Source organism: Amblyomma mixtum, chromosome 5 (genome assembly GCF_055824585.1).
Source record: "Amblyomma mixtum isolate Tamu chromosome 5, ASM5582458v1, whole genome shotgun sequence".
Classification (NCBI taxonomy): domain Eukaryota; kingdom Metazoa; phylum Arthropoda; class Arachnida; order Ixodida; family Ixodidae; genus Amblyomma; species Amblyomma mixtum.
Window position 1 is genome coordinate 65,203,899 of NC_143016.1, and position 25,685 is coordinate 65,229,583.

The 25,685-nt window shown below is 42.9% G+C and overlaps 2 protein-coding genes across 6 annotated transcripts in view; one reads left to right on the top strand and one right to left on the bottom strand.

The window, feature by feature from the left end:
• LOC149342468 (uncharacterized) overlaps positions 1-18,875 on the bottom strand; it is a 37,082-nt gene extending 18,207 nt beyond the window's left edge. The window contains exons 1-4 of one of the 2 annotated variants that reach the window (XM_089544860.1): positions 18,127-18,875; positions 16,772-16,992; positions 13,583-13,711; positions 5,531-5,653 (exon numbers count right to left, since the gene is read on the bottom strand). In XM_089544860.1, coding sequence (XP_089400986.1) covers positions 5,531-5,653; positions 13,583-13,711; positions 16,772-16,992; positions 18,127-18,152 — 499 coding nt within the window. In that variant the 5' untranslated portion in view covers positions 18,153-18,875. The remainder of the gene's footprint in view (positions 1-5,530; positions 5,654-13,582; positions 13,712-16,771; positions 16,993-18,126) is intronic. The other variant, XM_089544861.1, reaches the window with a different exon arrangement.
• The window catches only part of ctrip (E3 ubiquitin-protein ligase ctrip), a 65,712-nt gene continuing 58,200 nt past the window's right edge, over positions 18,174-25,685 (top strand). Inside the window, exons 1-3 of one of the 4 annotated variants that reach the window (XM_089544843.1) lie at positions 18,174-18,378; positions 20,133-20,213; positions 22,508-22,636. In XM_089544843.1, coding sequence (XP_089400969.1) covers positions 22,554-22,636 — 83 coding nt within the window. In that variant the 5' untranslated portion in view covers positions 18,174-18,378; positions 20,133-20,213; positions 22,508-22,553. Of the gene's footprint in view, positions 18,379-18,644; positions 18,745-19,131; positions 19,254-20,132; positions 20,214-22,507; positions 22,637-25,685 lie in introns of those variants that run through there. The other 3 variants (XM_089544841.1, XM_089544844.1, XM_089544845.1) reach the window with 3 other exon arrangements.

Here is a 25,685-nt window from a genome sequence, read left to right on the forward strand (position 1 = left end):
AGAAAAATTAAAAGCCGGCAGCACTACACAAAAGCTGAAAGAAGGGAAACCCATGTCCTCACGCCACAAGTCAGTCCAGATCAAGCTGGCTACTCAGCTCCAAGGCTACACAGTAACACGTGACAACAAGCTCAAGCTCACTGGCAGAGTGTCGGGATCACTTGTTTCAGGTCTGTGTGATGAACTGAGCAAACAACAACCTTTAAAAAGGATTTCTCATCTTTGTATAAGACGATGTGTAAAACAGGCCTCCAGCCGTATTCTGTCTCTCCCTCTTTAATTCTCTCTCCACCTGTGCTCATTCACCCACTGCGGTGGCGCAGTAGCTAGGGCGCTCGTCTAGTGAGTCGGAGTACCTGAGTTCGAACGTGTTAAAGCTCCAGGTGGGGTAAAATATTAGTGCGAAAGCATTACTCCAGACTTACCAGTCCCGAGCAAGAATGTGGTATTGTCTTGTCCCATGCTCCGAACTAACCCGAGCTTACCCAAGTTACTCGCACCAGCTGTAGCCAATGAGAGCCAGGTGGTGGTTAAATTAACGATTGGTCATGAGAGGTTGCTCGGGAAGAGCATTAGGGGTCACACAATTCCTACCGGTGGCTGCGACAGAAACAGCCACCTGCCAGTGCAGTGGCGCATTGCTTAACTGCCGCACCACTGCACCAGGAGTGGTATGAGGACTCGCTCTGACCTATGGATGTCAAGTAGAGAATGACCAATTTTGTTATATGGGCATTAACTGACTAAAGCTATCACATCATACACTTAAAGGGGCTCTGAAAGGGGCTTTAATAAAGCTGTGGCATGCCTGTGATGTTAAAGAATGTTGCTTCATGAATATCTTCCAACAACAATATTTTTGGTGCGCTTTATAGAAGCCGAGTTATCTGGAGTCAAGATTTAAATTTCAGCGTCTTCGTGCCTTTACCTCTTCTTTCGTCACTGTTTGCACGCTCAAAGCACCGGCCCCACCACCGGGGGCAAAGCTTCCTGACCTGCCACAGCTATACCACTTATTGGCCACGGCCATGATAGCTGCCTGACGTCTGAAAGAATCTGACCAATAGCCATCTCTGAACTGATATACGCAGGAGTGTTGCAATGGAGAAAGGTGCGAGCATGCAAATGTCACCAGAAAGGACTTGCCAACTGTCACGCATGATTGTGGGTTCTCTGCTTCATGTAGAAGTGTATTATTTGGCTCAGACGTTCATGACAATATAATGCAGTGATTGAGTGAGGTGATGTGCTCTCCTCAGAAGGTGTTTCAGAGCCCCTTTAAGGATGAACTACGTTAAACCCCTACCACTTTTTCTGGAGCTTTCCACTGTGGCACCTCTTTCTCCCTCTCTTCTTTCACTCCCATCTTCTTTCCTTCCCTCACTGTGCAGTTGAGGTGTCCACTGAGAAGTGAGACAGTTACTGTGCCATTTCCATTCCTCAAAAACCACACAAACAAAAATACCAGAGACCACCCTTTGATGGAGCCCGATTTTAAGCACTGGCTGTAGTCTTTCTGCTTATGAGAGAAAAACGAATTTTTGCTCATTAGAAAGATAAATGTATTTGCGTTTCAAAGGTGTGTGCTGTTAGTAGCAAAAACTTTTGGTACGAATGGAGTGAGCAAAAAACGTAGTGCATAAAAAAGTACTTTTGTTCGACTTGCCTACTTGTAGGTGCATTTGGAAAGAACTGCTGCACCAGAAGAGGGCTACTTCTGCAGTATTGAGATGAAATGTTACTCTTGGTACGCTGAGAGCGGGTTTTGGCTCCAGTGGATAGTTATTTAGACCCAGTGCTTTCCAAAAGACCGAAAATGGCAAAAATGACACATATTAGAGGTTCAAGAGCTTCCCGTCTAATTGAAAGAACACATGCATATTTGCCACATTTGTGGGACAGGCACATTTTGTTACGAGTGCAAAATTTCTTTCAGCCGGACTTAGTAGTTCTTTAGTTTTCGTTGCTCAAAGTTAATAGTCATCGCAAAAACACGACCCATAGGGCTGAGCCTTAGTTTTTCCCAGATGCATCCTGTAAGCAGGCAAGTCAAACAGAAGTATTGTTATATGCACAACATTTTTTGCTCCCTCCACTCGCACCAACAATTATTGTGTTTAACCATGCATGCTGCTGAAACGTGAATGTATTTATCTTTCTAATGAGCTAAAACTTTTTTTTTTCGTCCTCAGTGGGAAGACTGCAGTGATCGTGTAATCTCCACCTTAATTCTTCTATATCCACAGCAGTGGCCTATTGACTGAGTGGCCTATTGACCAAGGTGCTCTTTGGGCAAAGCTGCCCTTGCACCATAAAAATACATCATCCTCATATCTGAAAAATGGATCCAAATTTTAATGTCTGTAAGCATCGTAAGCTTTGTCCTAATGAAAAAAAAAAAAAAACTATAAATGAAAAGCAGTACAAGCGAATGAGAGTTAATAAGGATTCAGCTAGGGAATGGCATGTCAGTACACTGAAGAGGAGTATAATTAAGATATTAAACACACAAGAGGCAGGTAACGCCTCTAACAAATATCACATTCCGTGGGGAAGTGATAGCAGTTGCCTAAAGGTGCCGAAAAACAGTTTTCCTTTGAATGTTACATTATCAACTGTGGAAGCAGCCAATCTTCAACTGTGCTTCTTCCTGATGCGTTTATGGTAGTTGCAACTACTACTGTCTGGCCAAACCTGTTCTATGATCCTCTTCAACCGCACCACATTCAAATTTTGTCAAGTGGCTGTCAAATAGAACAGCTGGTTCCTACCACCTGTGCTTGAAACATGCGAACCTGTGGACGTATGTAAATGATTCAAGTGACTGCGAAGAACTGAGCATGCCCCATATGCCAACAAGATGAATCACTCCTATTTCTGAGGACAGCCTTTTGCTAGCACCAGCGGCCACCATTACTAGCCCCTCTTAAAGCTAGGCAGGTGCAAAACTGCATGCAAGAAAAAAAAATTTGTCTTCGCTCACATAATAGGCACACATTTTTCCCCAAAATATTTACGAGCCTTTCGAAGTTGTACTTTTTATGTGGGGCAATATCCTTGCAAAAATTTATACTTTTACAAAGAACATAACAGATGCATTCATTTCGTGAGTGCATCTCACATGCAAGCAAATGCGATATTACTCATTTCACAATGAAGAACAACAATCAGGGCCTCAAAATGACTGCTAGCTTTTCATTAATGCATTCAACTGGGCTAGTTGGTGAGCTGTTTCATAATGCATGCTTTCTAGCATTTATGAGAAGAAATAGGATGAGAAGGATGACCATGGATGAGAATAAATACAGACACCGCAGACAGACACAAAGGCTGGTGTTCGTCATGTCTTTGTTCATTTTTCAGTGAACTCTTTACTGTTTTCTTGTGAAAAGTATCTAACACTATAGAGGATGTAGCATACAGACTTCTGCTATGCTTGTCGATGACAGTCAAGCCGCAGCCAAGCTAAAGATGCCCATTGAAAAACTGTGAAACCAGAACTTGCCCCAACTCTTCCTGGTTGTCACAAAATCTATAGCCCAGCACCAGCTAGCAGGAGTTTCTTTTTTAGCGCAGCACTATGCAAAAAAATTCATGAGGCACAGAGCATCACAAAAAGGAGCAGCAGCTCCTCCTTGCGTACAGAAAGGAAGCTTGTGCCAAAACACGACAATGCAGCGCAAACACTTGAAGCACGCACAACAAAAAAAAGCAGGATGCAATCCACGCACGTTTCCAAGAAACACAACACGTGAGGCCTACAAGGTCTTTGCCCTTATCTGGATGCGGAGTACCTGTTGCGCCATCTGTACAAAGAGCCTGCACTTGCTTTTTGTTTATATTGGTGCTGCATATATATTTGTGTGTTTTTCTTATAACACATTTTTTGGGGGTGAGCCAAGCACATCTTCCTAAGTCTAACTGTAGATGCAGGTTTAGAGTGTGTGGGTCTGTCCCATTCTTTGAGTCTCTTTCTTTTTTTTTTTCTGTGGTGCAAAACCCAGAAACGTAATCATATTAATCTACACCAGCCTTTTCTAATCTACATGAGGAAAAATTGGGCAGGCTTTATGAAATAAGTACAGACATGAGTAACAATTTGGCTATGTCTCATTCATATCATTTTATATAGAAGTTACATCAGAGTGGAAGAACCAAAAGTTTGTCGAGGTATCAAGCCGCTCCTGATGAAGTTATGTATGGCTGAGCTATAGAATGAAGATGGACAGCATATTTAAAAATCTCAAATCGCAAAAATCTTCCCAAAATAATTTTTGCTATGACATTGAAATGTTAAGAAATGTGGTCAAAATGTACAGTTCACCATGAAGACTTAATGTGAAATAATTTCATTTTTATTTTGGAAGATTTTGCTTGAGCAGAAATACATTGCACCTACAACTGGAACCTGGAGGCTAGGCTAGTAAGCAAACAATTCATATAGGCACCAATCTGAATAAAGCAGCAATGAAAATGTGCTACAATAGTTTCCACTTTTCCCCTTTTCTTGAGACTTAACATAACTACAGAGAACAGTATTCAACACTTTCCATTATCCTAGTCAATGGCTCTCTTTTAAAAACACTGAGCCGTGGCAGCAAGTTCATTGTTAAGGGGGGACATGGGTCTTAAATCATTTTTTTTTATTTACAGACCAAATGCAATGAAACTGCACAGACTTGTTCAGTTTTTTCTGCTGATTTCAAATATGCAATTTGTTTATTTCTAGGCCAATTAGTTCCTGAGATATTATTATATATCATGTCATTGTCTGCTCAAACAATATAAAAAAGATGGGCCACCAGAAATTTAATTTTAATATGTTGGTAGATACTACAATGTGTGAGGAATGCAACGCTGGAAGCAGTTTTCAGTTTTTTGTCCGTGTGGACAAATGGGCGTAATAGTTGGTTTCATGCGTGTCATGTGTTTTCTGGCACGGTATGTCTGGTTAACTCACCTGAAAACTTACTATTAAGCCCATTTGTCCACACGGACAAAAAACTGAAAACTGCTCCCAGCGTTGCATTCCTCACACATTGTAGTATCTACCCACATACTAAAATTAAATTTCTGGTGGCCCATTTTTTTTCTATTGTTTGAGCAGACAATGGCATGATATATATTAATATCACAGGAACTAATTGGCCTAGAAATAAACAATTTGCATATTTGAAATCAGCAGAAAAAACTGAATAAGTCTGTGCAGTTTCATTGTATTTGGTCTGTAAATAAAAAAAAATGTTCTAAGACCCATGTCCCCCCTTAATGTTTAGTTAGTTGTCAACGGAGTGTTATGTGGCAAAGCAACAATGTGGACAGGTACTTAATAGTAGTTACCTGTAGTTACTTAATATGCACTGAATCTCAGTGCATGGGTGTTTTTGTGTTCTGTCTCCGCTGAAATGCAGTCACCCCAGCTGGGATCAAACCAATGAACTCGTGCTTAGCAGCTGAACGCTGTAGCCGCTAGACCACCTTAGCACATTCTTGAAGTTTAGTTTGGTAAAGGGTCAAGGCTCACTCTCACCACAGTCGTCCGGTTCATCGCTGCCGTCACCACAGTGGTCAATTCCATCACAGAAGAGTGCCTTGGAAATGCACACTTTAGATTCCAGGCAGGGAAACATGTTGTTTGGGCTGCAGCGGCTTCCTGGGACATAAGAGAAGAAGAGTGATGGTTTTATTTTGTCACTTAGCAACCACATATGTTTGTCTTAGCAAAAGAGGTCTCAGAACTGGCTTCAGAAGAGTAAAGGCAACAAATCCACCGTACTCTTGTTATAAAGAAAAACAAGAAAAAAAGAAAAGGCAAAGCACCACATTTGAAACACACGAGAGGCTGTGAAAAATGCAGGCATAAGAGCATAATGTACAACATGACACTTCACTTCTACATCTTTGTGTTAAAATTCAGAAACTATTATTTCTGTGCTTGCCTGTAACATTTCAGAAACACTATTTAAAAAAATAAAAAAGACATTAAGGACAATGTATGAATGTTTGAACCTAACAAAGAAAACTTTATGTTCTGGCACTACATGGGTAGCTGTTTGCTCTGGCAGCCACTGCTCCAGCAGCTACTGGGAGTAAAATAACAAACTCCATTTCGAAATTTACACCTGGAAATGATGACAGGGTGAGGCAACTAGAGATAAGAGGCACTTGAAATGAGCAGCCTGGGATCACCAGAACCTGTTGTCTTCACTGTACAGAGATGAATACGGCTGATATTTGGCCTCTGGCATTCATGTACTTGCCTTTCATTGCCAAAATCCTTTCAGCGCATAAAACTTCCTCTTAAATATACTGAATGCTTCTCCACTGTTGCGCATACAAAATGCAGCCTCCAGTAAAGTTCAAATCTCATCCACATTGGAGGATTTCCCTGAATACAGTGGACTAGCCTTCACAATAGTCTCTGAAATACTATATATACTTCGTTTCATACATAGCAGGCATAGCTGTGGAGGTTGCTGAAGTACTTCGTCTGGGAAACCATATTACTCCACCACGTATCATTCGTTCTTCTTGAAACTCCAGTGAGTGTTTGGACGAAGATAAAGAGCGGTATAAAGAGATGTGGTAGCATTGAAAATCACGGTTGAAGCTGTCAGGCGCTTGTGTTCAGGCTCTCTGGACATAATTTTCAAGGAGTGTGATTTACTTTTTGGGCGCGGATTCAGTAGGAGCGATTCGCCCTACCAACCGCGTATCATACCGCCACGTGTACTTTTTACGTCTCGAAATCTCAACGAGTCACAGTCGCAGTGTAGCAAGAGGTAAACGATGTCCACGAGGTGCCAGTCACGGCACTTAAGATTTGTCACAACGAAATGTGCTTGTGTTCACTTTGGTTGTATTGCGAACTACTTTTTGCGCGCAAACTCAACCTGCGTGAACAGGTGCGCTAGCTTTAGCAGCGTTGCCTGCTATGTACGAAACGGAGCATAAGTGTATCCAAGTGGTATTTTCACGGAATTTATTCCTTACAGAGTGAAGCAGACTACTTGCTGGGCCTTTAAACCTAAGCTTGTCAGCTGCCAATAAATGCCCTAAGAAAGCATAAAGCACTAAGGTTGGTGGCTGCTATTACCCAATTCTCTGCACTGCTCTTATTGCTTGCCTCCTACACATGCATTTAACACCTTACACATTTAACATTTAACACACATACATTTAACACCTTGACACTCTCACTTGGCAGAGCAAGATGTTTGTGTTGGCTTTTGTGTTGACTCTCAGGCCAATTATGTCTGCCACACTGTGAAGAATAGTACTCACAGTGCTCCTTCAGAGCAACAAATGACTCTGTTGCTGGCCTTGCTCCTTGTTGCTTGCAGCAAGGCACCTTCCGCACGGGAATACTATTTTTCACTTAAAAGTTAACTTATGAGCCCTGTAAGCTACAAACTGAAGAATCCTTGTGTGAGCCACTAATGCACATTGTTGAAATCTCCACCAAGGTCTGAGATGCTGATTTCGTTTTATTGCGTTAAAGGTTCCTCTTGAGGTACTGCATATAAGCCTGTTGCACTTGCAAAAGAGCTTTCAATATGCATCAAAGACAGACCTGATCTTCCCAAGAACCAAAGCAATTGGTTTAACTATACCATTAGACTGCAATTAATCTTTCACAGCACTCTCAGCTCCTGCCTCCTGCACATTCCTTGATTTTCGGGCATAATATGGCATAAATTCATTAACTTTATGGATAATGAGTTGGAGGTAGTATGTTTATATTGCCATTTGTTTGTTTCTGAGCAACCTTTTGCTTGATTTCAGTGATTCCAAGAGTGTTTGGTTCGCTCAACAATCTATATGCTACGATTTGGAAAACATGGATTTTGCCGGGAATGAGGCATTGATATAGCCTGGCCTGCAGTGCTTCTTGGTATCATGGATGATGCGTGAAATAATCCACTTAAAGCAAAAGATAAAAAGGTTAAAGAAACGGCACTTGCATTTAGGTCCTTTAAAGGATTTAAAAGAAGGCCTTGCACACGCAGTGCACTCTTCGAAAAAACACTATTTAAAATGCAGTGCTTCCAAATTTCATTGGAGAGGAACCAAAAAAGTTTTTGAATTATATAAGCGAAAAAAAAGAAACCGAAGTCGGAAATTTTGGTTTATGGTTCTGTAGTTACCGATCAAGGGGATATTGCGCACCACTTCAATGACTACTTTCACAGTGTGTTTTCAAATTCCGGTGCTTGTCCATCCAATGACGCAGTGTTTCACCTCTGTGATGTAAATTTTATTTCATACCCTGGCATAGTTTCAATGCTACTGAATTTAAAAACTAAATCATCATGTGGTCCTGACAACCTTCCTAACGTGTTCCTGAAGCGATATGCTGAATCTGTTGCAAAGCTACTAATTATTATATTTCGTACTTCATTACTTCATGGACAACTACCGAGTGACTGGAAGATAGCCAGGGTTGTGCCAATACACAAGAAAGGTGACTGCGCATTACAAAATTACCGTCCAATATCGCTTACATCATCATGTTGTAAACTAACAGAACATATTATGGCCAACCAGATTAATGAATTTTTAGATGCGCACACAGTCCTCTCTAATTTCCAGCACAGGTTTAGAAAAGGATACTCAACAATTACACAACTAGTGACAGTAATACATTCACTCGCTTCATGTCTTGATAAGAATGGTCAGATTGATGCAATATTTCTTGACTTCAGCAAAGCTTTCGATAGAGTTCCCCATGACAAACTCCGTATTTTCCTGTCTGTACGACGCGGCTTTTCTTCAAAAATCTTGCTGGTGCGTCCTATACAAGGGTGCGTCTTATACGCGAATTTTTCGTTTTTTTTGCGAGTTTAGAAATTACTCAGGTTCATGTTCAAGCTTTTTTCATCGAAAAAATATAACTGCCAATACTTCAATACGGGGACCGCCGTGCGCAACTTTTTTTTAGGTGAACTTAATCATGAAACACGAGGGGTGACGACTTCCGGGATCACAAACGCGCGACCGTTTCGGAGGCTCCAAGCAAAAGTAATGTGAAATGCCAAAAGGTGGCGACAATCACGCTTCTCACCATTGTCAAGACAAGCCGGCATTCTTTTTTAGTCACCCTTTGCAATTTTGTTTGCTCCGTGTAAGTAGTGCGTATGTAAGTAGTGCGAAGAGAATGTTTCAGCCATGTTGCCTCAGAAATGGGCGAACTTTTTGATAGTGCATCCGAAGATGAAGACTTCGAAGGTTTTAAGTAGAAATAAAAGGTTGTTATGGACATAAAGGAGAGTTCTTTCGTTTTTTTTTTCTTTTTTCTGAAATGTGGGCGGGTATGGCGTGAGTGTTGCCTTTTTCGATCACTTAGCGTTGCTTAAGAATTTTTCACAGGTACGGTGAATTTTGCGATGGTCATGCATGAGTGTTTAATTAAGCCTCACTGGCCTAACTGGGTCAATTGGGGTGCGTCTTATACACAGGTGCGTTTTGTATACAAACTTTTTCAGTGACAGCTTGCATATATGGTGGGTGCGTCTTATACAAGGGTGCATATTATACACCGGAAAATACGGTAATATTAAAACTCAGACGCATTGGCCTCCCGGAAATTTTAATCATATGGATATCAAACGATTTAACCAATCGTTACCAATCTGTCGCAGTTAATGAGCAACAATCAGGTTGTCTTCCAGTCGGCTCTGGCGTGCCCCAAAGAAGTGTGCTGGGGCCATTATTATTTTTATTATATATTAATGACATTACCACTGAACTTGATCCGAATGTGCAAATCAGGTTATTTGCGGATGATTGTGTGCTTTTTCAAGAAATAACTTCAATTGACGACCAAATCCATCTTAACTCCTCTCTTGCTAAGATTTTTTAATGGTGTGAAACGTGGGACATGAAACTTAACACTGATAAGACCGTCTTTCTTCGCTTCTCTCGCAAAAAAGCTCTGCTTTCTTTTAACTTCAGGCTAGGTTCATCACCTTTGCTGAAAGAGACTAAATATAAGTATTTAGGTGTCACACTTACTAACACTTAATCATGGAATTTACATATATAGATAATATCTGCTCTTCCAAACTCCATAAACTATACTTCTCAAGACATAAGCTCAAAAATTATCCCCCCAACGTAAAATTATTTGCTTACAATTCACTAATTAGACCAAAACTCAAATACGCATGCGTTGTCTGGGACCCGTTTACTGAACACATTATCAACCGCCTAGAAAAGGTACAGAGAAAAGCTGTAAGGTTTATTTACTGTAAATTTTCCCCATATGACTCACCCTCTGAAACAATGCAGGTTAATGGTATTCAATGTCTTGCACAATGAAGAAAAAATTTACGTTTGGAATTTCTTTACTTGCTTTGGAATCAAGATCTAGCTATTAACCCTACCCCATATCTGTTGCTTTCAACGTCGAGGTATACATGCCACCATCATCCTAATTCTCCGACGCCATATTTTGCACGAACAGATTTATTCAAGTTTCTATTGTTTCCTCGCATTGTAACTGACTGGAATGATTCTTTATTGCCTTTCGCCACACTTTGATGTGTATTAATTTTGTTATTATTGTTTTGTTTGCCATTTAACCCACCCAGCTGCTTCGACCTGTACAATGTTTGTAGTATCGAATAAAGAAGAAGGTGAAATTTATGTTATTTTGTTCCCATTTTGTCTGCTCTTTCATCTCGAGAGAATTATGAACCAGTTTGTAAATAATAATATACTGCACGCATGTTATCTTTAGCACTTTCTTAAGCAGCAATTTTTATCTTGTACATACGTGCCTATATTGAGCTTAATTTTGTTTATAACTCTGTGCCCTGGATATATTAGCAATATATTGATTAAAAGTTTACAAAAAAAGTAGATTTTCAGAAAAAAGATTATTGAAGCTCTCCCTCACAATCCGGTCACACGGTATTGTTACCAGAGTATGGAGCATCACGTCCTGTCATACCGTGACACATTTCAGGCAACTGGATTATGTGAATGTGTGGAAATAATTTTTTTTTCCATGCGTTAGCATCCTACAAACATTTGATTGTGATAGTATGTGCTGTACTATCACGCTCAATATGAGTTGCAACGCGCGGTCATCGACTGGGGCTCGTTCCATGGTGTGCCTCCTCCAAACAGTCGCTCGGAATTCTGGGAGAAACTGCTGTTCCAGGAAACAACAGCACCCCCGCTCAGGAAAAAGTTTCTCCCAGAATTCCGAGCGACTGTTTGGAGGAGGCACACCACGGAACGAGCCCCGGTCGGTGACCGCGCGTTGCAACTCATATTGAGCGCGATAGTACATATCAAATATGCACCTGCCGTCAAAAGTTCATGCAAAGCAATATTAGCGAAAGAACATGATGTTATCGACATCTTTGCATACATATCGGAAAAGATATATGCAGCACAATTACAAACGTGAAGCTTATACAATGTATGATTAAATCTTAAGCAATGCTCCCTGAATGAAAAAAAACAAAAATTCGCCGAAGTCGTGTTTCATAAATTTATAACTAGGGGTTGGACTTTTTGACTTTAGTTTTCTAAAAATTCGGCGGGCTTTTTTAAGTGTTTACTACATAACGAAGTTTTCATTTTTTTTTTGTGAATATTATTTCCGACGAATGAATTACTGACAACAGCTAGCGCAGGAAATGGGACAACAGAAAGAGGACACACCACGAGCGCTTATGGTGTATCCTCTTTCTGTTGTCCCGTTTCCTGCGCTAGCTGTTTTCATGGACAACCAACAGGCCCAAATTCACACCTTAACGAATTACTGACTTATTTCAATGATTAATTGAGGCAATCCTGTGTGGCCAAAAGTTAGAGTCTGTCTCAACATTTTTTTCAGCATAAACAATTTATTTACCAATAATTACTGTCCAAATGGTAGCACTTGAAGCTGTGCTTCTAGAGGGAATTGCTGTTGTTATATTAAGATTTAATGCAAGTTAAATGAGATGGGGCGAGCAGACAGAAATGCAAAGGGATAGAGAGAAAGAGAAGAATGGAAAGGCAGGGAGGTTAACTAGATGGCACCCAGCATGCTACCCAACAAGTGGGAAGGGGAACAAAGGGAGACAATGAAAGGGAGGAGAGGAATGGGAAATTTACACCTAAGAACTAGGCTGACATGTTATCGCTGAGCTGATGCGCTGGGTTGAGCAAGAGGGCAGGGCATCATTGTTCTGCGAGTTGGTGACAGTGACGCAACTGTCACTCAATCGTCACTGTAGCCAGAACATTATACTTTTTCATAACACCCATACATAGTTTTGTGTAAGCATCGTACATGCAGTTGACAGAGGTATACTTAATCAGCTAACTGCTCTTAACCCGTGATGACAGTGAACAAACAGTGCTTTTTAGCAGGCAGTGGGGAAGTGGTGCTCCCCGGCTAAACAGTTAAGTGCAGCCATACCTCAAATACCACAACCGCCACCGTCTCATCACACACCTGGCTTCCCTACTTCGCTAATTTTCAGCTTTTACTGAGTGTAAGTTGCACTGAGTTTCAATGTATTATTAGCAAGCCTTGCATGCTAAGAATACTGACCTTTCTTGGTTAAAACCGAACTTCGAAAACTCGATTTGGTGTACTTTTATCTTTTCTTTTTTTCTGTTTAAACTAAAAAGTCCTAACCCCTACTTATAATGAAGGGTAAGCCCTTGAACAAAAGCAAGACAGCCACTGCATTCTCTAACTTCAGTGATCTACTTACTACTCCTGCTGATGATGCTAGCTGTTAATATTTTTTGCTCTCTATGGGTGAGTAATCTTGGTTTATGGGAGTTTAATGTCCCAAAGCAACACAGGCTACGAGGGATGCCTTAGTGAAGGACTCCGGAAATTTCAACCACCTGGGGTTCTTTAACGTGCACTGACATCGCACAGTACACGGGCCTCTAGAAAATACACTAACACCTGCCGTCTGTGGGGCCTCCCGCTGCCCTGTCCCCTTCGGTTTGCTTCCTCGCAATGTGTCCTCCCTATAGTTGCCATAACAAGAGAGGGCGCCTGCGCCACATGACACTAGCACCAGAGACAGCGTGATTGCTGCAGGAGCGGGGGACAGCTCTCACCCTTCGTTTCGGGAACTCGTACGTAACTTGTCGCATGCAGACGTTTCAGCGCGGCGCTCCGCTCTCTGCCAGCGGGGCAAGGCCTTGTTGGGAACATTTTCCCGAGAGCTCGTCCCGCTCAGCCTCGGAGTTTCTCTCGTGCCCTAGCGTGGGCGAACACTCGCTCGCAACCTTGCTGGTGAGTTGGACGACCTCGATTCCTTAGTGTACTTTGTTGCTACCTGGCGTTATTGTTGTTGGAGTACAATAAATGCCTTTCTGTATGATTCTTCCTTTGTTCTCTTTATCCCCCTATTTCAACCCCACACCACAGGAGCAGCAAGTGCTTGAAATAGAAGACAGAGGAGGTGTGTGTAGTGCGTAATTTTCTCGTGAGTACATCGTGTAGTTAGCAGAAAAGTTTGCATAGTTTGAGGCTTTCTGTGCATATGCTAAAGCTCTAGATTATGCGCTGCTGTTTTTCAACCATTGGAGAGAAAATGGCCAAAATAATACTTACTGCTGACATAACCAGTAAATAAGATGTTGAGACCAGTGTAGTTTGCACTCGGGGGAGAGTTCGAGGTCACTACTTCCAGAGTGATCCGGTTTTCCCGCATGGCAACAAAGCGAGATCCAATAGCCCTGGCTGTGCAGAGTGGAGCCAAGAGGACCCTTTCATTGTCGCTCAGCTGCAACGTAAAAGTGCATGGCACATTTTATTATGGCACGTGCAGAGAGTTTTTAAATATTACCGTATCTCAACATTTGTATAGTGGCACAGCGGTGCTTTCCTTCGTGTGCAGATGAAGTTGTTTCAATATTGCATTTTTCACTTCTTCACTGCCAAGTGAAATTTAAGTTTGATGTTAGGATTGTAGGATGGTATGAAAAATTTCATAGCATTTTGTTGAGGTTTGCATCAAGAAGAGTCGTATTTTTACGGCTGAATTCATGTTGTATGCTCAACAATAGCCAAGCCAAGTAAGAAACGTAGTCTTCCCAGCATTCCTGTTCCTCTCCATGGTGTATGAAGTGTACTGCCACCAGCTTTCCCTCTAGTTATAGTATTAAGAAACTCTATGGACACGTGTTGTGCAGAAGGCACCTTGCACCTTCTTTGAAATCATATCTCCATTAATATGCAGTGTCGTACACAACTGTTAAAACTGTTAAAATGCTCACTCATTTCCAAAGGTGAAATTTCAAGATTTATTTCATTCACGACTGCCGTAGCACAGATTCATCTGAAAAGAATGAATAACCTCTGTCACAATCAAGCAGAGCAGAGTTCTCAAATTTTCAGGTAATGAGTAGGCCCCATTATCAAAAAATGCTTCACACGTGAAAGCTCCTTCTGAGACTAGTATGAGAACAGTTGCAAATGAGAAATGTGAGCATGACACTCCTCAGGTAATTATGTGGAACTCAAAACAGGTCCACACTGTTTTTCATCAGGGATCCCAGCCATGTACAAGTGTTCACTTACACGTGAGACAAGAGAACTATACAAATAATGTAGCTGGTCTTCACTGCACAAAAATTAAGAAGTGGATGCTCAGGAGTTCCTTATGTACTAAGTTTTGGATGAATGATGTAGCTGAAATTTCAGAATGACTCATGTGTCACGTGCATTCCAGAGCAACTCTGGCAGACTATCTGTAGAAAGGTACAGCGAAAACTGTTGTACACTACACACGACGTATCCTTTCCCTCGCTCCTAACCCTATTAAAAAAAATAGCTTACTTTCCAAATGTTTGTGCGACAGAAGCTTGAGTATGCTAATGCTATTTTTCACCTACACCATAATAACCTTACTAACGCCCTTACTAACAAGCTTAATTCCATCTAATTACTCATACAACTCAAGCGTTTGAGCACTAAAAGCTCAAATAAACTTACCCTTTCCAGCCTCGTGCCATAAGATAGCATGTCTTAACCTTTTTCATAAAATTTTTCATATTCTTTGTCTTCTGTTAACCCCTACATAAAAAGAGCCCACCACATCGCCCACTCCAGCCATTATAATACAGCCATTGTAATATGTACATCGCCCACTCCAGCTCATACTGTGACTTTTCAGCAGCCATTTTTGAGCGCACAGCATAGGACTGGAATGGCCTGCCCACTAAAGTTGTCACCAGCATCGGCCCGTTAACATTCAAGTGGACCATCCAAAAACCTTTCATCATGATTTTTATTACCTTGTTTGTCATGAAATTCCCACCCCGCACATAATATCTCAGCATGAGACCTTTGAGGAAATAAATAAACAAATGAGCAAACTCCACCACTCTTGGAAGAACTAAACAAAGCTCTTGATTTTAGATGGAATGCAAAACTTATGAATGTTGTTGTGCTCTATGGCATCCTGTTATGGCTCACACCACTGTAATATGATGAAGAATTGACTGGCTTTATGCTTTGCAATGCAGCATTTTCTTTCCTATTCACATGACTACTTGTTTTCAGTTTATTATATACTTGAAAATTATATGACATTATTGGAAACAAAGCTGTTTAGCTATTTAAAATAGCATCTTAGCTGCAAGTGCTGAGTGTGGTGCCCAGCCTTTCTATCATCCTTTCTTCTTTTATTTCTGTTGCAATAACAATTGAAGAAACTCTCTCCAAACTCTCGTCTCTGGCAAGAGCATATGTGTGGAATAAAATGTCTTTTAAACACAGGGAGAGAAGAGAGGACTAACTGCCTTTCAACAGCATGTCTGCCTGGATGCTCAAGCATAATTTAGAAATAGTGTCAGTTTTCAAAACGCATTGTCCTTCCAAGTGAGTGAGCGAGCGGGCAATTAAGCTATAATTTTGAAACAACGACCAAGCAAGTGAAATTTGAAAATGATTGCTACTGGCCCTCCATATAATACTGTGTTGTTTGGTGAGTGTTGGAAAAACTCCCAGGCTCTTCCCCTTCCCATGGAGTGAAGTGGCAGTAATAGCTGTAGTACAGAAAAAAATGGACCATGTAACCGATTGAACCTGCAGTTGAATAAAGCGGATAGCTAAGGTTCAGTATGCCCTGTGCTACACTATAGAGACAAACTGCTGTGATCAGAATGCCTGTTATTGCCGCCGCGGTGGCTCAGCGGTTACGGTGCTCGGCTGCTGACCCAAAAGACGCGGGTTTGATCCCGGCCACGGCGGCTAGAATTTCTTTGGAGGAGAAATTCTAGAGGCCCGTGTACTGTGCGATGTCAGTGCATGTTAAAGAACCCCAGGTGGTCGAAATTTCCGGAGCCCTCCACTACGGCGTCTCTCATAGCCTTAGTCGCTTTGGGACGTTAAACCCCATAACCCAAACCAAACCAGAATGCCTGTTACAACTTTGCTCTTCACCTCAGATACAAATCTGTACCATTCATGAAAAATCACTGACTGGACTTTCTGAATGATATACAAATTTTCACATGAAAATTCACATGCAAACTTCCATTTCATGCTGATTTTTCCTGTCTGTACGTCCTGACAACTTTTGTGTGCTCTCATAACCTGGTGTGAGTTAACATCTGCACTTGCTTCATTCATGACATGCCCTTCGATATACTTTGCTCATTAAATGGAATTTCATGTGTATTTTTGCTTCTTTCGTGTGTACTTTTTGTAGATATATAGATCTGCTTGGCACATATAGGACAGCACAGAAGCTGACGAGAAGTAGTTATATATGGGAGGTATTCCCTCTATGATTACCTTCATGTAGTCCAAGCACCGTGTTGCATCCCAGCGCATATTGAGCATACGCACAACGAAAAGCAGGCCGTCTGCCCAGGGAGCACTGATGGCGAGAGAGCAGCGAAAGTTTCCCTGATAAGGTAGGTGTTGGCTCAGGGTTAGCAAAACAGCCGAATTGGCTCTCCTGTTGGAGAGCTCTAGGGAGTCTCGGCCACGTTGACACTGCTCCAACAGGTGATCTGAAAAGATATGACGCATTATGTGCCATGTGCTGTAGAATTTGCAGGTTGTACCAAAATAAAACACCCCACATATATACCTACTAGCTTTCAAGACTGTTCACATTTTATGCTACTCAAGACAACTAATGCATTGATCGATTGCAGTATAATTGCGAAATATGAACACTCCTTGCTCGCTATGGTAACGGCATACACATGTGTATATGTGACTGCATACAATTAAACAGGCATATTTGTTTAGTGCATCGTATGCTGTAATTTACTATATGCTATACAAATACGTGTAACTTATAAAACACAGTATGCAATGGTACCGCAAATTCCAACCTTAGGGCCGCAATAGTGAGGGAAACCAAGACCAAGAAGAAGCCTATAGAGCTTGCATTGTTTTTTGAGCGAATCTACTGCAGCTGTTAAACGTACAGAAGGCAAAACGCTTGTTCTGAGCGTGTTTCGGGCTGAACACGCGATATCTATAGATAACATTTGGGTAACAATGGTCTGGGTGTAAGCATGTGCAGTTAAACTTATAGGATTTCGTTGTCGTTTTTTGACTTCCTGGTCGCAGCGCCTTTGGGAGGTGCGGAACAGACAGTTCGCTCGTTCTAGACATGCGTTTCGCCTTCTGTACGTGCCTCTCGAGACGAATTCGCACACCACAGACCGTTATGAATTAGGCCTACAAAAATCAAAATTTTCTCGGGACCTGCAGTATAAATGCTCGAAGTTGTTCGTTTTATTTTTTCTTTTACACTGCGAGCGCTTTTACTCCAATTTCACTCGGTGCTACGCAGAAATGCACGGGTGATCTCACACGACAGCTGGCCGTCTGCTCTCATAACGCAAGCCGCAACTAAGAATACAAGCCTTAATGTCACCATCGCCACGGAAAGAAATGATTGCAATTTCAAGCAGAGCTGCGCGCGCCCTGTATTTATCGCGTGCAACGGCAGATTTCAGACGCACAGCTGAGCGCATGTGTCAATCGTAGCAGACGACAGTTCTTGACGCCGCCTGTCGGAACACATTAGTCGGGAACGCACAAAGCTAAAAGAAAAGTTTAACTGAGGAATCCAGTTTCAAAATTGCTAACCCCTTTTGAGATGAGAAGGAAACTTCCATTGTACTCACTTGCGGAACCTACGCTCTAAGCCCATTTTTCTTTGTAAATGCCAGGTACGTTGTGGTACAGTGGTGTGTGCGTCGGGCGTTCCGTACTTTGGTTTCTTTGGTCATCCGTCGCGAAGCGCTCTGTTGTAGGCAATGCCAGTGATCGCGTCTCGATCGTCTAGTGAGTAACTAAAGAAAACTTTGAGAAGATGCTAGTGACACGGACACCTGATCTCGGACCGTCTACTTCGCAAGCCGACCTTGAAGCGCAAGGTAGCGTTTGTTCCCATTCAATGGAGAGATGATGTTCTGCGCGAGATTGTTTTGTTTAGCTAGCGCGTCACATTTTCCTATCGCGCGCGAAAAATAACCTTCTCGCGATCGGATCTACGAATGAGTCGTAAGGGCCATTTTCGATAATAAACACAAAAGAACAGCCGCTAGTCACGTCTAAAAATGTTCTGGCAAGCAAACACAAACAGACGCTGCTACATGACGGTGTGAGAAAATGTAAAAATTGCGCATGCGTCGTATGCCAGCCAAAGCCAGCCTCGGCTCCCGTTGCGTGTGGGAAATCGTGAGCCAGTCGACTGAGGGAAGCTTGCGGTTCGCTGCTGAGCTGCCGTCGTGAAGTTGTCGGTAGGTACAAGTTTTTCAACTTGCGTTGTTTTACGGTAGGCAATATGAGTGTATACGCGCCTCAGCGTTGAATTTTGGGGCCTATTCTGTGAGAATATTCTCAGTCGCTTGTAAACTTAGGCCTAGACTGCGTTGCGTTTTTATTTTTTGTGCTTCTGAAATTTTGCTTTTGTATTTTGGGAGCGTTACCAAGTGGTGAACGTGTGGTACTCGTACAATTTCATTTTAATTCCCGAGCATGAAAAATCGACGTAGAAAAATTGCGCAGCGCTTCGGTCCAAACCGTGATAGCCTCAGCCGAGGACGCTACTATCGACGCCAGAGTACCGCAGCTGACCAATCTGGTTTTAATCCCAGCGAGCTTTCTTCTTTTTTCTTTTCTTTTACGGATAGGTTTATTTCCTCGGAAAGGATAGGTGAACGGATTTCTTTGTTGGTGCGTTTTCTCGGCGGTATGTTCGCAGCGGTTCGTTGAGATGATGCCCTGCTCCGAGTATTGTTTGGATCACGTATGTCCCCGTGTGTACTCTCTGCGTTGCGCTGTGGAGACACACGCGCTCGCGTCTCTATCCAAGTCGCCCTTCCTGCGCCAGTAAAATAGAAAGCAAACAAAAGTCTTCCCCTTCTCAGCATCAGCTGCCACACCGAGGCGAGTCGAGTCGCAGTCAATGTCCCCGCTGTTAGTCATTCGTTATTTGGTGGGACACTCTCTGAGGTGTCAAAGCTAGTCATCCTGTTTAACTATTGCTCGCAGCTGTGAGGAAAATGCAGTCAGCGGACCTCACCATACATTCTCGCTGAACAAGGTATCTTTCACGGTACGCGTTGCTCAACTGCTTGCCGAGTCGTTGGATGGGTTATGGTTACGGTAACACGGCTTCTTTTTTTCTCAATATCTGGGCGACTGTTGTATAAAAGAACCCTGTGCGGTAAAGGATGGGCAAGTGCTTGGCTGCTGTTAGACGTCAAAGTGTAACGTACTGCGACTAAGATTTACTAGCTCGGCGTGCATTTGAAAACAAGCATGCGTCCTTTCTTTTTTTGCGTTTATGGTGCTAATTCACTAGTTCTTTTCCTTAGCGCTCATTTCTGCATTTTTCTTCTGCGAGGGTCTGTGCGTGAACACAGATTGGACAGCTGTATGAAAACCGTGAAATGGCTTTGTTATCTGTGCTGTGATGTAACGTTATGAGGCTGGGGGTTTGAGGTGCTAGATTTACGTACTTCCTTCCATTCGTGATGCACTACTTCATGTTCATAACTTATCTGCCTACAACAGCAGCCTTTGTGTACTGTTCCATGGATAACTGTGGGGCAATTAAAAGCCAATTACGGAATATTGGGGCTTTTCTTGTGTGTTATTGATGGCAATTCTGAATTTCTTTCAGGTTAGCTACACATTGAGTGAGAAGCTGCATTGGTGGACGTCATCCCTTTTCCAAAGACACTGCCATGTAAAAGTGGCCAATGTGAGTGCTGTTTGTCTTGCAAATTTATCAAGTTAATTGTGTGTTGACTGCACCTAACTACTTTAGAGAAATTGAAGCACGTTTCGCAGAAATGACAGTAAAATAAAATAGTTTCACTGAGGAAGTGGTTCTCATATCTTCCCGTACCTACTTGAAATTTAAGGGCACTGATGATGTTACATAGTCTCAACTAGTAAACTGTTGTAATAGTAGCTGGTCAGCAGTTGCAAGCAGTATTATGCCATTATGTCAATTTGCACATTTATTTGCTCTGACCCTGTGCATAGTTATTGGCCTGGTGGAACAAGAGAAAAAAACATTTCATTTATCAAAGCATTATGGCTACTACAAATACAGATTTACTAGTTACTCTTGTAATGAACATTCAGCAAAGAAGGAGGTTGTTCTCAGGTAGTCCTTGTGCTTTGCATGCTAGCATATAGCCACTTAAAAAATGTGCTGTTATGCCCAGCTTGCCCTTTTGTAGTTCATTCTGTCAGGCACTTCATCCTTAGTGCTGTTTTGCTTTGGATTTAGGATTGGCTCTGTCTAGCTTTTGAGTAGACGTTGCTCTGCTGCATACTTCAGTATGCAGTGTTCTTGAAAATGATAGCTGGCATTCGTATTAACATTTTAGAATTGAGGGCGAAAGTGTACATGACATGAAATCTTGGAAAAGCTATCTGTTGTGTGTTCGACCTTTTCTTTTTTTTTTCAAAGTGTACAAATATGGATGTCTCTGCAGTGCTGTTAAGTCCGTTAGTGGTGTTCACTTTGAGCCTTCTTATCTGTTAAGCTCATATCACATCTCTCCACTGCATTGGGAGGCTGGACCGTGGCACCACCCCTGGTTCCCATCAGGTTTTCTCGAGACAGTTCAGCTTGACATGGGGAGAGCTGATTTCTTGCATTTTGTTTTATTTTGACTGGGAAAACTGCTACTACAGGTTGTGGTGGTGGGCTTTGGTGAGCAACCAATATTTTGTTTTTGTTTTTAGTTCAGTAATTGAACTCTTGCTCTGTATAACTGGCTTGAGAAAAATAGCTGCAGTGAGGCGCTGGGTTTTTGTGCTTGTCCCAACAGTTGGCCTGCATCTAATAGTGTTTGTTTGGAGTAGTAAGGTTGCATCTTCAGGCAATTTTTATTCTCTTTATCTGGAACACGACTTTCTATATTCTTTTTGCTTTTAGGCAAGCATAGGTGGCGTACACTTATGGCCAGTGAGCTCAGTGTCATTTCATTTATGGAACCAAATGAAGTCTGTGGTAGACATAGTAAATGAGGAAATTAGTCTGAGTTGAGTCTGTGCTGTTTCTCTCTGCATAATGGATAAAATATCAAAAAAGGATTTCATATATGAGCACCTATTAAGATAACTAGTTGTTTCAAGAGGGGCTTTACTTAGCGTAAAGGTTAACTAACAGCTGAAGATACTAGACCTCTGTATTTTCCAGGCTAAGTTGCACCCCTTCTCCCTTCCGCAAAAAATCTTCGAAATAAGTTTCAGTGGTCTCATACACACCTATGTTGATTTGTTAAGTGCTCTTATAAAAGCGTGCTGAGGACACTTTCTGGAGAGAGTGCGATGAAAATACGCGCTTGTGGCAGCTGTCACGTGCAGACGATTCACATGTAGATGGTTCTTGAGCTCTGGCCAACTTGCCCTTTTCCAGCAGTCTGCCTTTTTTGTTGGCTTCGTCCATCGGTACATGCATGGGGCATTGCGCCGGTCCCGGTTAATTTTTTTTAGTGTGAAAGCACTATTAGCCTCCAACCCCGCAGTACCCAGAGACTGATGTGAAGGCTCTAAGATACCTGCAGAAATAAATTAAATATTGCCGCTACTGAGTGGCTAAACTTCCAGCCATCTTTTTCACTCACATTGAATTACCATCCATGTGGCCTGTTTCCTATTCTCCAGCCTGTATTCAAAATGGCATGCTACTTGAATTTTGCCTTATAGCTCCTTCGCGCCACAGGTCACATCACGTTAAGCAAGACCAATGCATGGTGCGCACGAATAGATGTGACGCTGAAATTAAAATGCGCCAGAAAAGCAGTTCAGCAATGAACCGCAATTTATACACCAGAAAATGCATTATCTTCGGGACCACCTATTTGTCACTGTACATGGAAGTGGGAGTTGCTACACGATGTCCGAAGCATTTGCTTAGTGCAGTTGTGTGGCAGTTTGAGACTGCAGCGGCTTCTACTTTGTGAGAGAGTTCTGATTTGCCTTTAAATGTCTTCCTTTGAATGTTTTTCCAACGTGTGCCCTTCCTGCTGTGCGCAGAGCCTTGTGATAAATCCTGGTATGGTTTGCTGTGGGCGGATTGCCTATGGCCGACCAACCTAACAGCCAGCCAGGGGGGTTAAAGAAGCCGCAACCTCTCGTCGGGACACGGTCTCCCATTCAAACCAGGTGAGCTGTTGGCTATATCCATTTGGATGCTTTAGAGACATGATTGGCTAGCTGTTTTGAGATTCGTACTGCACTTCAAGTTTCTTCAAACTGTGCCCAAAGCTGCTTGTGCTACATTAAAGTAAGGTTTGAAGCATAGCGCACAGTGCAGAGGTGGGCGTACAACTGTGATGCAGACAAGAGCAAGAGAGGAAAAGTCAAGCTGCTGGGACTGGTGCAGTTTTTGGAAGCTGGTGAAAAGCACCGGAGTAGAGCATGCTGTTGAGTTCAGGTGCTGTGGCGTATGTTTTGAGACATTGTAAGGTAAAAATTTGAGCTGGTTGGAAGAAGGTTGTATGACATTCATACTTGAAGACGCAGGGCATAGGCGCAGAGAGATTCTGTGTCGTTGTATTAGATGCAAAGTAGATGCTAGGTCCCATGAAACAGAAAAGGCAGTTTAGTGAAATGGCTATTGGTGCATGTGTTGTACATCAAAGGTATGGTGTGAGCTGCATGAGAAAAATGGTAGTGAAGGTTTATGCTCATGGGGCTTGTAACGTCCCGAAGCAGCTCGGGCTATGAGGGACGCCGTAGTGAAGGGCTCTGGAAATTTCGACCTGGGATTCTTTAACGTGCACTGACATCGCAGAGCACACGCGCCTCTAGAATTTCGCCTCCATCAAAATTCAACCGCTGTGGCCGGGATTGAACCCGCGTCTTTCGGGTCAGCAGCCGAGCGCCATAACCACTGAGGCACCGCGGTGGCTGGATGGTAAAGGGGAAGAAAGCTGTAAACAAGGGAAGATGCTGCTGCTTTCTGTCACTAAATGTCCCTTGAGAGGGATGGGCAATAGCCAACTTATTACAACTTTGTACCTCATTTCATAGCATTACCGTATAAATGTGTGTAAGGGCTGCACTTTTTTTTCCAGATTCGGGGGCCAATTTTCGGGTTGCGGCCCATACACGTGATGTGCGAAAAAAAATTTTTTGAAAGTAAAAACACCAATCAGGGAATGAACGGCATTTATTCTACGCTCAGTCGTCCCTCGCAGAGCACTTCGACTCTGAGTCGGTGCTGCGCTCTGGTGCACGCTCATCCCAAAAGAAGCCGCGCAGCACGTCCGCTGTCAAGAGTAGCGGTTGTTCCGCACTACTTCCATCACATAGCAGAGCAGCTCTTCTTCTAGTTCGGGAACCTTGCACGGCTTGCCTCGGAAAGCATGCTTTTTGCAGCTTGTGTTTCTCAATGCACCCTTTTGGTTGCACGATCATCGGATGCACTTCTCGGCAACGTCGAATTCCCTACACCGCATGCTTGCCGTGCTCGGGAGTTAACTCCCAGCCGTGTTGCTATTAAGGTGCTTGCCCATCGTGCTAAAACTGCAACACTCGGCGGCAGCACGCGAAAGCCAAACCACCACAACAGCTACGGTGAACGCGCTAACACGCCACAAAAGGCTGGAGCTGGCTATACTGATGCCGATGTGGATAGCGGGAAGTCGCCATGGAGAAAAAAATTGATGATGATGATGACCGCGGCCTCGAGCGTCATCCATGGACGGCTTTTGGAGGCTCTTGTGCGCGTGCGTGGCCTCCGTGATCAAGCGCTCCATGTGCGAGCGCACCGTTGCTCGCAGCCGGAGCCGAGCGCGGAGGCCGCGGCGCGTGCTTTTAGAAGGCTATTCCCGCCTGGGTCATTTTGAGTGCGGCCTCTACACGGATTTTTTTTTTTTAACATTTCCTTCGGGAAAACAGGGTGCGGCCCATACACGGGTGCGCCCCTTATACACATTTTTACGGTACTTTCCAATGCCCTTGCTAACCTACTGACTTTGCTTCTTACTGCCTCTGGCTTGGCTTTGAGAACCGTTGGAATTTCTTTGACGTGTTCTAGGCATATACGAGCTGTCACCTCTAAGAGTAAAAAATAGTGTTCACATGCTATTCCATGGCGTTCATTGTTGGTGCATGCGCCTGTAGAGAGAGAGCATTGCAAGTAGATATGTCGGCATGCTCATACAAGGGTGCAGGCACTGAATATGTCAAGAACACTTGCAAACGTTTAGGCTATGCTGTGTAATGTGAAAGCCCAGCGATGGCTGCTAGTCTATGCTATGTAACACCCCCCTCCCCTTTTCTGCACTACACCACCTGTGCAGTGCCCCCTTGCACTGTGCTGCAGTGCCTCAAGCTGTCCCGCCACAGTCCACTGGAGCAGTGAACTGTAATTTTGTTTTCGCTGTGCCTCTGTGTTTTCTTTCACTCTTATTGTGTGGCACCACAGCTGGCATTAGTGGCAGCTTTGCTGTATAGAGCTATATAGCTAGGTGTCTTGGTTTGCATGGTGTATGCTTCATTTTGCTTGCTAATGCAGCGTGTTTTCTGAAGAAGTTAGTGCAAAAAATGGGACAAGGGACAGAAAGAAAGGACAGCGTGCTCTGTCTGGCTAAGAACAGCAAGCATTTGAAACTGGGTGGGGGAGTTGAGTGGGTTGTTTCATGTGGGGTTGAATTTATGGGTAGTTTTTGGAGGAAGGGACTGTTGTAGATCCCATGTGCTCTGTGCATTTTCTGGCTTTATTAGCAGAGAAAAAGAGGGTCAGTTTGGTCATTGAATAGAAAAATTTCATGCCCATGAAGTCTCCCTCTTTCCGGCCGAATCTGCCCCTGTTTTGTGCGTCTGCTCATGAGTTTCTTATATAGAGCCCTTTGTTTTCGGGCTTTGTCTTTTGTGGAATATGGGGTGCTTTTTTTTCTGATCTCAGATTAGAGTGAAAATTGGGTTAATCAAAAAGCTTTCGCTGGTTTCTTTTTCTTGGAAGCCATTTTTGTGTGGGGCATGTAGTGTTTTATTTCTTCACTATTTTCACAATCTAGAAATTGCAGGTCGCACAGAAAAAATAATTGCGAAGTAAGATATATTTTTTCTTCGTACCTTAAAATAATTTTGTCACGTACTCTACCATTTTCATGTGGAGCACTGCCCCGTCTCTGCTAGAAGTGCCTGAGCTTCTGAAATTTATTTTGGAACCTACCTCAGATTAAGCCACGCCACAGATGACTAG